The sequence below is a fragment of the Solea senegalensis genome, linkage group LG5, assembly GCF_019176455.1.
Source record: "Solea senegalensis isolate Sse05_10M linkage group LG5, IFAPA_SoseM_1, whole genome shotgun sequence".
Taxonomy (NCBI): Eukaryota; Metazoa; Chordata; class Actinopteri; order Pleuronectiformes; family Soleidae; genus Solea; species Solea senegalensis.
Genome location: NC_058025.1, coordinates 2,211,052 through 2,225,939, shown reverse-complemented (window position 1 = coordinate 2,225,939; position 14,888 = coordinate 2,211,052). Strand labels below are relative to the sequence as shown.

The 14,888-nt window shown below is 39.5% G+C and overlaps 1 protein-coding gene across 1 annotated transcript in view; it reads right to left on the bottom strand.

Annotated features, from left to right (window-relative positions):
- The window catches only part of zmat4a (zinc finger, matrin-type 4a), a 122,443-nt gene that overhangs the window by 52,551 nt on the left and 55,004 nt on the right, over window positions 1-14,888 (bottom strand). Inside the window, exon 4 of the mRNA XM_044025357.1 lies at window positions 3,893-4,049. Coding sequence (XP_043881292.1) covers window positions 3,893-4,049 — 157 coding nt within the window. The remainder of the gene's footprint in view (window positions 1-3,892; window positions 4,050-14,888) is intronic.

Here is a 14,888-nt window from a genome sequence, read left to right as displayed (position 1 = left end):
GCTGGGGTACAACTCCCATTGCTCCCTGGGCGCATCCCCCATTGTAGGATGGGTCAAATGCAGAGAAATAATTTCCCTAAAGGGATTAATAAAGTATAAGATTTAGATTTAATCGTAAACGAGTCGGAGAGACTTTATTGTTGATTCTCCGCTGCCAGTTACAACTTAAATGTGATAAAGTCTGCTTCATCAAATTACGATGAAGCAGACTTTATCGTAATTTTATTCATTTCAGGTGAACAAGGGAAATAAAATGTAAACACAAAAGAACATTGCGCTGTGGCTTCCCTCTGGTGACTCGGCTTTGCGGCGTTAAAATCTGCCCCACTTTCCTTGTGCTTAGATGCTGCTCTGACGCTGCCGTGGCAAGGAACTAATCTGCTCTTTTCTTCCATGCAAAAGTTTCAAAGACTGATCCAACAGCTATTAACTCAAAGAGCAGAGTTTTGTGCACCAATCCGCCGCTTCATTCCCATCACTTTAGTGGAAACAAAGGGCTGCATCGGCTGCGGCAGAATGAATTCAGGACAGTCACAATGGGAGCCTTCAGATAATGCCGCTGACAGAAAATGCAAAGCTTTATCAGTCAACATAATACCTCAAACAAATCGAAAAGAAAAGCCCTGGCATGAGATATGGATGAGCTCAAAGTAAGAAACAAAGCCGCAAAGTGCATACAAGATGACTTCAAGTCAAGTGGAGCGACAACAAGCCTCGGTAAACAGAATCAGCTCCAGGTTGATCCGTCCGCAGCAGCGTGGCTCACCGCGGTCTCAGGGGTGGAGGACGATCCGAAAATGTCACGCCCCCCCTGTGACCTCTGCTCATTATTCTCACAACATTTAATGAAGTTGATTCAAGTTGAGCAGACTCACACCAGCGTGTTCCTCTGCAGTCAGAAAGTCATGAAAAAATGGCCTCAAATATCAACATGTAAGACTTTTATTCGAAAAGGATGAAAACATTAACTCAATAAAGGTGTCACTCAACTCCTGCCTCTCATGTCTTACATCTGCAGAAATGTCATGGACAATGACGCACAATGTGATTTCACCAAAAAGTGTGAACAAGTGTGTTATTAGTCTTTGGACAATGACAAACATGACTTTGTCTCATTTTAGTTTGGCAAACGTCCATTCCACATCCACGACGTGGGCAGAGTTTATGACTTATATATGTATATATATGTATATGTATATATATATATATATATATATATATATATATATATATATATATATACATATATACATATATATACATATATATATATATATATATATACATACATACATATATATATATATACACATACATACATATATACACATATACATACATACATATGTATATGTATATATTTATATATATATATATATATTTGTGTATATATATGTGTGTATATATATATATATATATACACACATATATATATATACATATATATATATATAAATATATATCGTCACGTCTTCATATACAGTGATTCACGGGGTCCAGATGGAACCAGAGTTATTTGAATGAATGTGCTTCACCGCGTCCAACCGTCACTCGTGTTCCACGTCGTAAACACGGTGATCAGAGGCAACAAGGAAGTTTATCTTCAGCCGATGAGTCGAGCTGAACACAGGGGGACAGAGACGACTGGAGCTGTAATTAAAGTCTTTGACCCGTCGCTGTACAATGAATATTGCCGATACAGTACTTGATTATTATCTGCACTGGATCATTTTTATGGTAAGCCTTAAATGTGATCACCTAACACAGTCCTTGACCCTAGAGGTACTGTATGTGTCTTTTTATTTTTTTTTACTAAAGGTTTTTTATGAACAAATAGCATTTATTTTTCAACAGACGATACACATATCAAAACTAATACAAGTATATAATAAGACAAGTAATGAAGGTAACATACAAAATCTAATTATCACAAAAACCTGGTTAGGTTAGCATTGAAATATAAATTATTCTTATCAATATTGTCAGTCCCAATTATAACAGAATACCACTAACTCAATTATAGTCTATAATGCAAGATTCAATTATTCATATAAGGGTTTTTTGAGTATTTTCAGTGCTCACTTCTCAGTTTTCAGAGCAAATATTCCACCCATATCTTTGTTTTTATCTTAAAGTTCCTCTCAAAGTAACTGGATTTTAAATGACTTCTGGGAATTGAAATGCAGCGTATTATAATCTATCAAATCTTTACATTTCATTATTTTAAATTAGATAAAATGTGGATTTATTGGGTCGCTGTTCAGCTAATTGCAATTACTTCATATTGTTTTTTTTGTATTAAGAAAATAGGGTTTGTATTTAAGGTGACTTTGACGTTCTTCACTTAAGTTGATTAAATCGTCAAGTTAATATGTTGGCTTGACTTAATTATTTGTGTCCTTTCACTCACTTCATTTGCTCTCTGCCATGGCTGCCGGCGCTGAAGCCTGTTTGTAATGGCAACGGATTCAGTGAATAAATAATGACATACAGAAATCACTTAAGTGAAATGTCACTCAAGATTCCACTCCAGGGTGGACGAGGACAATGCAGCGCTCCTTGAATTAAAACGGGAAAAAAGATTCTTTTTGCCCTATCATATATGATATAGAGTAGAAACCATATGTTCTCTCGTCCGTTGCAGTCTCACAGTATTTTTACACTTTTATGTGCCAAAAATGTGGATTTATTTGTTGCTATTGCCACACAGTTTCTATTTCTCATGGTTAAAATCTTATTTCATGCTCCAGCAGTGTGAGTTTGAATATTTAAATGACTTCATTCTGAAAGGATTTGTTTTCCGATTCCATTGTTCACACGGGTTGATTACGCCTCCTGGAGGATGGTCGCTCCAGGTGAGTGACAGCATGTTTGCTCCCTCATCCCAGTTCATCGTTTCCTTATTTCCACTGCCTCCACGATCCACCGTTGGTATCAGTTTTCTTTTGCGCGAATGACTCTGGCCTCTTCCCAAGTCATTACGTGGTTTTGTCGTTTGCAGTGATCTGAACTATCAGATGATCAGACTACTTTGAAGTAGAAGAAGTAGCTTCACTTCCGCTTCCGTAGTAAACAAACGCTGCACGAGCAGACAAAACGTAGATATGTCACGTTTACTTGGATCAGACACGAATGATATTTCTTTCCGAGCAGAGTTTTCAGATTGTGTTTCATGTCCTTATTCTGATTAATGTGTCCATGTGAACATAGCTACCGACTCCGAAAACTGTTAAACTAGGGTCAAAAATGTGCGTGGTTCTACTTCCCTGAGGACAGACGTTAACACCAGGCAAGAAAAGTACCACTCATAAACCGACTCCTAATATTTGCCCAATTTTCCAATTCTCCAAGGGTGGAAATGGAACGGAACAAAAAGCAATCATAGAAATCAAATCCAGCTCACCATGCTAACAGCCATTTTGCTCAATAACTAAATTGTCAAGTCACAATCTTCCCCCAATGGAGAGGAGATCAATAAAGTCCCATTCCTCTTCAGATAAAGCTCTTATCTAAAATAAGAGCTGAGTGAACACAGCGAGGTCTTGATTCCCAACAACAACAACAAATAGAGGAAATGGTATTTGTTCCTCCAGGCCTGGACCGTGCAGCTGCTGCTGTGTAGATTTGACCTTGCCCTATCCACACACACGCACACAGATTGCACCTATACATTATAATGCCTTCTTTACACCGGACAGTTATATGTCAGGCGCTGACAGTGATGCAGAAACAACAGTGAGTGCTCTATTGTTTATTTAAAAATCACTTCCACCTCCAAACAACACACATCCCGTGTCTCTTTCCCTTTTGTTTATTTAACACCCGTCGGACACACGTCGTCTCTTCCATCATTTATAGCAATAATGCATGTTGAACTGAGGCCGTACTCTACCTTTGGTTGTGATGGGGGGCTGTTCCCCCAGGAGCAGCTTTAGCCTCTTGGCGTGGATTTTACCCTGGTAGTGTGACTGTGCCACCACGGCTGAGGTGAAGGACATGTTACACAGCGTGCAGCACTTATTCTTGTCCACGTCGCCCTCGTCGCTGCCCTGAAGAAACACACACAAAAAAACATGCCATTGTAAAGTGATGGAATATGGATTATAAAGAAAGTGCAGCATGTCGAGTTTTTACCTTTTAAAACCTAATTTAACATAATTAGCATAACAAAATGGCTCCTGGATTGTAATCCTTCAGCATATTATTATATATGTGGCTTTCTGGTCATTTTTGAGCAGGTTAACGTGCATAAAAACTCCTGAAACTTTGCAAGCAGGTCAGATCTAGCGAAAATGCACCATTGGCATAGTGGCGCCCCCTAAGGTGAAAACAAAATTGAGTTCCACGGATTTCCCGAAACTTGGCGGGAACATGTTGGAGACCAAGACAAACAAAAAATTTGACTGTAACCATGGCCGCAACTCAACAGGGAGTTGGCTATTTTCAATTTTTGGCATCCATTTTGGCGATTTGCATAAATATATACATAAATAAGCACACCACATAAAAAACACACCAATTTGTACTAGACACATAAAAAGTGAAAAATTGTTAAAAGGTAAAAATTCGACTATTCGCCACAAAACAGGAAGTGCATACAATGAGTTCCACCAAATTTCCCGGAACTTGGTAGGAAGATGTCGTAGACCAAGACGAACAAAAAAGTTGACCATAACCATGGCCTCAACTCAACAGGAAGTCGGCCATTTGGAATTTTGGCTTCCATTATGGTTACGTGAGCTAGACACATCAAAGACACATAAAAATTCAAAAGTGAGGTCAGGGAACTGCAAAGCATCGATCAGTTTATACAGTGTTTATACAGTATGTGCATAGGAAGGCTATGAATCTGTTGGGTAAAGACGACATTGTGTTACCCATTTATTGTCTATGCTATGGTCATTTTTGATTTGACACCAAGATGAATGGAGTCACCATCATCGTCACTGTCCTCCACTGCAACATCTCACTGTGCAAACGTCACGACTCCCATCAAGAGGACTCACTTCCCAAATCACAACCGAGTCAAGTACGGATATCACGAAGGTGAACAAACTCATTATGGAAGTTCACCTCACGCCGAGACAAAACATCTGAAAAAACCTGAATATTTCTCCACACTCTGACCCACTGTTCTCTCACTGCGTCTGCTGGAAGTGCTCCAGTCGGTAAACATTCAAATGAGGTCACAGAGTTCACTTTCCTCCTCCTCTCTGAATATCCAGCCTCTTCCTGACCCTGCCTGCTTGTCAGGAGGACACTCTTCTTCTTCTTCTTCTCCCCCCCCCGTCTCAGTTTTCAGTAAAGGATAATGGGTTTTCGGTGCAGCTCGCACAGATGGAGGCTCAGGAAGTGGTCCGCTGTCAGCCGTGTTAGCTCCACTGTCACCATTTAAAATGCAGACTCGACTCCATTTGCATCCCACCAGGATCTAAACGTTTTAGGGCAAAAAGGAATATTGCTGCGCTCCCATCATCTGAAATAGAAAGTGGTGCAGATTAGTGATGTGTTCACAGAGCAGCTGTTTCCCTTCCACCAACTTTACAGCTTTCTTTCACTGGAATTTTGACAGAACTTTGGTGCTTCCGATCAAAATTGACCACCATGGAAAAACCGCTGCGTTTATTGGATGCAAGATATTTCAAAAAGAGCCCGTCTGGTGTGCAAAGGGCCTTTAGACTGTGTATAACAGGGTTCCCACACCTTGGCTGACATCAAATTCATGGACTTTCCAGGACCGATTCCCTCAAATTCAAGGACCAAAGGTGCTGACACAGCTTCAGATGGGTGGACAACACGTAAGAGCCGATTCGCCCATGGCGTCCACTTTTGTTGTGCTTTATTCTTTTTGAAAATGAACAACAATAATAACTAGTACAAATTGACGTATTTTTTATGTTGGTACAGGGTGCAAATCGCCAAAATGTCTGACTTCCTGTTGAGTTGAAGACATGGTTACGGTCAACTTTTTTGTTCATCTTGGTCTATAACAGGTTCCCACCAATTTTCGGGAAATTCGATGAAACTCAATTTACCTCTGTTTTCACCTGAGGGGGCGCTATAGAGCCCTTGAGCAGTGCAAGGGTTTGGTAACTATGCCAATATTGCATTTTAGTCCGACCTGACCTCAATGTCAAGTTTCAGGAGTTTTTATGCACGTTAACCCGCTCAAAAATGACCGGAAACCACGGAATAATAATTAATCTGAAGGATAATGACAGGATTCCTCGTAGTCACTGTTGTTTGGGCAACTGTAAACACAGAGATAACACTAAATCACAAAGGTTTACCTTATTTACAGAAGAATGAAAATGTAAAAAAAGAACAGAACCACTTGGCTGGACTGAGTGAATGTTTGTTAGATTGGATTGTAATGTAATCAAGGTTCACTTTGCTGGTTTCTTTTTTGTAAAATAATCTAATTTGGCGTTAAACGTGTGCGTCCATCTTTGCTTTGAGGAAAGAAAATGGAAAGTAGCCAAACTAATTACAAACTCCTGTGCACGTAGACATTTCTAACACTGCCATTAAAAAAAAAACAGGATTTGTGCTGGGATTAAACAGCTGCCTGTTCACACCGACTTTATTTCACAGCCTTTTTAAAAGCCATTTGCTTTTCTTCGTCTGCTCAGAGGACGCGATAGGTGATTTTCACCAGCTCTCGATTACTCCCAGCACCACTCAGTCACTTTCAATTAGCCGACAAAAGGACTCGTACACTCGCTGGTTTGCCTGCAGTGCTTTGTATGTTTTTATTTTCTCCATCTGAAGGAAGACAGAGATGAAAACAATAGATGTGAAGGTTCATTGTTACTTATTCTCCGACTGTTCGTTGGTATTTTGAACACTGAGCATGTGTTTTCAACCACTGCTGGATTTATATCGGCTTAAGCAGACATGGATTTATTTCTGTGAGTATTTTATATTAAACGTTTTAATGATTTTCGTTCGTTCCTTCGTGTCTTCCTTTCTTCCTCAACATATTTCATCTCCTCACTGCCTCCCCCTTCAAACATACAGCAGCATAATCTATTGTGAAGAAATAATAATAACAATAATAACAAAGATTAAAATCCCACTTAAATATCTGTATCACTATAATCCGTGCAATAAATCCTTTATTCACATTTACTGTCTATGATGAAGGCAGCACATGGTTCATCATTTTTAATACTTTTCTCAAACATGGCAACATTCCTGTTCTATTACATTCATCATATTTTATTGCTTATTTGATTTGATTATTCTTTCTTTCTTTTTTCCTTCTTCTATTTCTTTTCTGGTAACAAAACAAGTGAATTTCAATACAGTTTAATCTGATCTAATCTAATCTAATGTAATTTAATTAAATTAATTTCACCCAAAAAATCTTTCTTCCCCATCAATGCTGTATCATGGTGTGATATCAGTATGTATATATATATATACATATATATATGTAGACGTTGATGAGACAAACAACCACAGTGTTTCCACACCATTAACTACTCAGTAATAACACAGGTAAGGTCACGTGACCTTTCACCCGGCCGTCACGCTTGTAACTCAGACACGTGTTATTTTATTTCACGTCCGCTAATGAGCAGAGTAATTAAGGTAATGAACGGTTTGATGATGAAAACTCAGAGTTGTGGGTTAAATCCCCCGCTGGCTGCTCTCTGAGCCGAGTCAGTCAGACGTCATCGGTCGCATCACCATCACCACCGCCGCCGCTCCTGCTGCTTTGGTCTTTTATTTTATTTCTTTCTTTCTCAGTTTCTCTAATGACATACATTTTAGCGTATAAATGTTCTTGTGTCTGAATTATGCAAAGACATTTGGGGGGAGCCCTATTTTCATTTGTCACACATCACATGACTCTCCTGTCATTAAGCGAGTACGCTGAAAATACAGAGTGTATAAATTATTATATTATTAGTTAACGATTTAGTTTAGATAAACTTGTTGTCCCACAGTTTTGGACGGCACCAAGTGTTTCAGTGGAATATGTTGTGAAAGTCCTTTACGACGACTGACTGACGTTTTTAAGACGACAGGAAGTTTTCCTTTACCTCCTTAACCAGTTTCAGCATGATATGCGAGATACACGCCAACACTGGTTAACAAAAGGTAAAGGAAAACTTCCTGTTGTCCTAAAAAAAACAAACCAAAAAAACTATGTTTCAGTGGAAGTTTCAGGAACAAGAGATGCGATATCAATAAGGACAAGAATTCCAAAACACACGCGTCACACACAAGCAAATCCAACACAAAACATGCACAGATACTGGTATATATGATCAATAAGAAACACATATTGATGTATTTATACAATACATGGTCCACGATACCAATAATATCATGATACAACGATTCTTATTGCAAGACAATGATATCATCGCATAGAGAACAAAGTGCATCAAGTCTATCGGTTGAGTGCGATGGATGGAGCATCCTTTTAACGTAGCTTTCTCCGCCACTGAACTCCGTATGCCGTGAAATTAAATTAAGATGGAGCGAGAGATCAGGTGACTCTAATTGTTATTCTTTAATTTCTTTGAATTATTTGTTTAATTTAAATGCACTCTGATCAATGTTACCCCGCTCCACTCGGATTTTCCTCCAGAGGAAGCTTGCGTACCACTGGCGGTACACGTACCGTAGTTTGAGAACCATGGCATAAGGGACATTTATGAATGAACAACATGTCTCTGTCTCACACAGACACACTGCTGGCACAGTCAGTGGTGTCTAAGTGCCGCGGGACAGTTAGACGCGTGGACAGAGCGAGTCCGGGATCAAACCGCTGACCTTTCGTCGAGTGCCGATAAGGAGCGACACATCTCTCCCGCCACTTGAACGCCTCAGAATCATCCACGGCTCTTAAATGTGACTAAATAAACAAGCCACAGCAAAACAGCACAAATATACGAGGAATATATTCAAAGTGCTGACATGTGATCAGATCTGACACTCTAGTCCGAGAAGCTGTGTATTTGTGTAGTGAGTTGTAACACACACACATACAGAGCCCTCCTCCCGCCCTTGGTCGTGTCCTTCACTCACTCTCTCTCTCTCTCACACACACTCATGCTTATTTCTGTGTATCATCATCAGCAGCAGCGGCAGCAGCGTCCATATTACATCACAGTCGTCATGAGCACATTCAGACAGAGACAGAAATGAGAGAGACAGCGATGAGACGCCACCTTTAAAACAGGACGGATAATTAAAACTGGATAAACAACGAGCTCATTTCAGGGAAAATGTAATTAATGAAGCGGTCGGCAGGCGTAATGTTGCCAGACTGACAAGCACGGAGTCAAAGTTTATTGTTGTTATTATTGTTGTTCGTATATCTTGAAATCCTTGAATCTCAGTGCTGTGCTTTCAAGGTTTCATTGGGAAAACGGTTGAAATTCAAGACGCAACAAATAGGTTTCATAACAAGTTTGCTTGTTACATGGAAAAACAAGCAAAATTCAGTGAGTTGCTACCATGTGATTGGCATTTTTTTGGCATTATCAAGCATATAAAATCGTGTACCTAATAAAGTGGTCAATCATGGCATGTGTTTCAGTTAGATTTAACCTAACTCTGAGTATCTAAGAAACAGTGCTGTTTTTTTATAGCGAAAAACAATGTGAGTATGTATGTTTTTGTGTTTTTGTAAATACATGTATACAACTTTATAAAATATAGTTATAAAGTGCTGAAAAGACTAGAATTAAACCTTGAAAAGAATAAACCCTGCAGAATAATCCAGGTATGAAATGATTGTGTCTTCTTTTTCTTTTTTTGTGGTGTGTTCATGTGTGAAACATAAGACTCACTTTTTTTCCCCGATCTTAAACACACCTGTGTGAAATAATCGGATTTCCGCATTCGCGGGAATCTTCTGCTACACTGCACATCTGTGAACATGCACGGTAACGCCATGATGGAGACACAAAGACACAGAGATAGAGGAGGGGACAGTGAGACGGAGAGAAGCTCTGTCTCCTCTCCCGCTCATGTGAGACATGATAAAATAATCTTTTTGATTTGCCGTCAGCAAACTCTCTTTGCGATCAGCTGCACGCTTTCATCTGGGTTTAAGTGAAGCAAGTGTCTCAGCGTCTGCCTGTACTGCATTTGTGGGGTAACACAGACAGGCTTTGTGATATTTTACTGTTGGTGTTGCTGTTGTTTTCTTTGGTTGCCACGGTGACAAGTAAACCAGCTTATGCTGTGACAGACTCCCACACAACTAAACTGCATTCTCAAATAAACACAATTAATTGTGTTTATACATTAGAAGAACAGTTGAACTACATGCAATGGTGTCTTATGTCCATTGGAACACTGATTTTATATATATATACGTAATATTAAAAATGAAGTATGACAGTGTATATAATCACATTTTATAACATAATTCTGGTACGGAAAACTCTATTATCTATTATCAGATATGTACAGACTATTAACACATTAATATTAAAATAACATACTTTTTGTTGTGTCACATGGAGTTGACAGAAATCAGGTTATGATGTGGATAAATGTCAGTTTTAACTAAAAAAGTGCTGATAAGCCCGTTCCCTTACATAATGTTAGCTTACATCCGTGATTATACATCCAGTTAAAATGAATGTAGCATGTTTTTAGAGTTTAAAAGTACTTTTGGCCCCCATCTCAAGAGTCACTGATATAAAAGGCTTCTACGTAAGAAACAAAAACCAAATGTTTTTAAAGCAATTATTGTTGGTAGATTTGATTATTTCTGGAGCTTTAAAACACCACGATGGGGCTGTGATGTTCGGTCTTGGCCTGATCTGACTCATGTTTCCTACATCTCAAAAAAGCTACATCCTGAAGTGTCTTGACCAAACATGAAAAATACTGCAAAAATATTTACTATTGAATCTTTTTAGAACTGGAAAAGTTGGCACCAGTCCTTGATATCGTAGCATTTGTCTGTGGTTAGCCAATAGCCTGGATTAGCTTGATCCTTGCCCCGTTTTAGCACCGTATAATGGGCTAAATGTGGAGGTCAGGAAACTCATACTACACTGCAGCTCCTCCGAGGAACCCAGTGGAGGAAAAAAAGGACAACCAAGTGCATGAGTGTCCCCACAGAGAAGGGATAAAAAGGAGCAGCTCACCATCACAGCTGGGGACAACGCTGTCTGCTGTTGCTAAGCTGAGCACACATGGGAGCGCTAAGCTACACTGACATGGTGGTTACTGCTGCGGTCACACACACAGTACAGTGATCTTCATATTAACGCCGCGTTCCATTTACAAGTCAGGACAAGTTGGTGAAAGCCATGGATGTAAGACTATCTTGGGTTAGCTGTCAGCTGCACTAGCATACGAAAACAATTTATATGGTATTTTGTGTACAAAAACAGCACATACACTTTCAAAAACTAAACAGTATACTACTGCATGTGTGTGAGTGATTTACTGTCAATCAAATATCACAGACGTTCTCTTGAAAATGCTCAGTAAAACAGTAAAAACCTAAATGGCTATGCTAACTCATGCTATTCTTAAACCTGGAGAAAATTAAGCATAATTTTAGGGAATCATTTGGAAAAATTTGAGACCGTTTAAAAAAATGTATGTATGATATTGTATCACTATACCTACATGAATAAACAAATAATAAATAAGTCCTGTTTTTTTTTTTGGTGATAGCCATCTTGGAATACCATGTAAGATTTGGTGAGGTTAAACTGAACTAGAGTCACCAACCGTTACATTTTTGGATTTGTTCCATATTGAACAGATAAGGAACTCACTTTGTTACTTATATTTTTGATAGTTAAGTAACCATGACAGAAGAATTACACATTAGGAGTCCACTAATGAAGATTGCCTCTCTGTCTGTCTGTCTGTCTGTCTGTCATTACTATCCAACAGAGAATAAGCACTTTAATTGGTTGTCTGATTCACTGCGAGTCCTGTGTGTCATAGCAACGGAGACGCGGCAGGATGTAACAGTAACTTAGCGACCGGAGGACACTGCTCAGGCGGGAAAAAAAGCAGAGAAAACAGCGAAATTGCATCTTTTGTGATAGTTAAAGTATAGTGTGTGGGGTAATGTAACCTATGTGAAGTGCAGTATAACAGTCACATGGGGGTGCGGGGGTGCAATATGTAAACAGTTAACTGAGTTAACTCCTATTTTCTAATCAGGAAACTGGCAACCCTGAATTTTGAGGGTTGAATGAGGACAAACCCTGACTGGACTTTCTCAAGGCAACAGCGAGAAGATGTGAATAAATGAGTGTGTACATACAGATCAAGTGACTTTACACATTCCACTTTCACCCATTTATGAGGCGAGAAAAGCAAAACTCAAGCTGCTGAACTTTTAATGATTGTGCTCACAGCTGTAGAATGTTTTCCACTCTATCTCAGAGACACCGCTAGATAAAAGTATTCGGCATGAATTTCTCTGTTCGACTCGAGTGAAACAAATATTAATAAGTGTAAAGAACTGTGAAGACGTTGACAGCTAACAGGCTACAACGGCGTCTTCTGTTTCCAGCTCTTTATTCTCCTCAAAGGTCAACGCAGTCGAGACAGATTGCCGCTGGTCCACTCGGTGTGTCAGAGTTTGCCAAATACAAAAACACAAAATGGAACGACTTTGCTATGGGGAAACGCCTCGTGTTTGCTGCAGCTGCCTTTGTTGCTTTTGCCATTTCTCCTCATCCAAACATCTGCCGACGTCTCCGTGTCTCCTCACGAGGTGCAACATGATTTAGAACAGCAGGTTTGCTGTGGGTGACCCCCTCAGTGGGACTTTGGAGGAAGTTCTGATCGGTTATAGCAACTCAGCAGAACGGGCAGCTGTGATTGTTGCCCGCTCAGCGCTTTTAATGAACCACATAAAGCCGACATATCCATCCAAATTGCTTTTTCCGTCGCCGCGGCCGCTCCTCACCTTGACGATGAGGCGTTCGAAGTGAACATCGGTCCGCGACGTCATCTGGGATTGATAAGTAATCACTTTAAGAGATTAATATTCTTTTTATCCAGCAGATGCAGACAATAATGTGCTCTCTATCACAGATTTTAACCTCATAAATCAAGACCAAGCCTTTGTAAAGATTTTTTACTCTTGCTGTCTTATTTTGAAATCCTTCAGATGAAAACGTTATAAACCCCCGGGGCGGACAGACGTGCTCAGTGCAGCCCGAACACTTCTCAGACTCTTTTCTCCTTTTGAGAGTGAGCTGCGGTGAAGTTGTTGTTCAATTCTACAATGATTTACTGTTAAAGAAAGATCATTTTGGCATTCTGTGTCAATTTATCCATAAAAACCTTCCTACTTTTCCAGTGACAACCCATTATTTTGAATTTAAACATCCAATTTTCTCTAGTATTGAAAAGAACATCCCTCCCCCATCGACAAACTCATCATTTTATCTTTTAATGTATAGTTTTACAGCTAAAAGGTTTATATACTGCTAGAGATATTTTTTCTCTCTTTTAGCACAAGTGGGTCTACCATTTGTGTCTAGTTTAATCAAGGATTATTATGGGATTATTAAGGATTATTGGTTTTATGACATAATAATAATCAATTTTGACTTGAATGTCCATAATTTATAATCAATAAACCACACTAAGGCCATATTATCAAACTTCTGTGTCACTAAATGTGACCTCTGACCTCCAATAACGTGATCACATATAGAAGGAAATAGCTTTGTAGTAAGTTGTGACCTGCTTGGCATTGAGTAGCTTGGCTCCAGTACGTCAATGAAATGTTTAAATCCCCATTTTTTCCACCACTGACGAAGGTCACATGTCTGATGCTACAAACACGTCTATAGCGCTAGTTATCGCTTTAGCTTTAGAATTTTGAGGACGTTTTTGCTCCAAGTGAGGACAGAACAACAGAGTTGTTTTTGTAGTTACGTCCTTAAACGGACGACAGGAAGGCAGAATGTTTCCACACCGGTGATACAATTAATTAGTAGCAACTTCGGGTTAGCGGGAGGAGCTAACGTTTAGTCGCGCTACAATGGCTACGATCACAAAACTGTTCTTTTTTACCCCTCTTGCACGTCTTCAGGACACTTTCTGTAAATTGAGATTGTGACGTCATTTTGATCAATATTTGATTTACAATCGATATTGTGATATTTGGCCATATTAGCCTATCCTTGATTGGTTGCTCTCTCCAAACAGATTTAAGCTAATTGTTGTGATTGCTCCTGTGTTTTCTTTCGTTTTTTTCCTGAAAACTTCACTCACTCATTTCAAGGAATGCGTATCAAGAAGCGATATTAAACTGATACCAGTCCCTCATTGGTTAGCACTGAAGTGTCAACAAGCATTTGGACAAACAATCTCCCTTGAATTGGTATTCAAGAAACATTTAACGTTGCATTAGATTGGACGTTAGTCAGAAAACTTTGGCAAAGTTTGCTCAAGGTTTCTGTGTCAGTATTGGACCATTTAAAATGCATCGGTCACTTTAGACCGGGCAGTGAAAGGTTTCAAGGAACAGGAAGAGAACGTGACATGAATTTAAAAGAGGTTGGAAGCAGCAGCACGCTCGATTCATCAAGTTATGAATTAACCCGATGCGATAATCGGCGTCGTCGTCATAAATCATCCTTTAACGAGAGATTCCTTTAAAACTTTCAGTTTTTCATCCTCTAAAATCACCGTGAAAGTCAGCTCCTATCCTAACTTTACTCAGGAGAAAAGAGACTGCATGCAGCCACAGCCTCACAGAGGATGAACACCATTCGTCAGCACTCCCACACATTTCTAACTCGTCTCATTGTTTGGATTCTTTTTCTGAATTTCCTTTTTTTTTTTTACAAATGACTCATTACCCTCAGCCACGCACCGTACCTTTGGCCTCGTTCCCTCCACTCTGCTCGACTCCGCTTTCC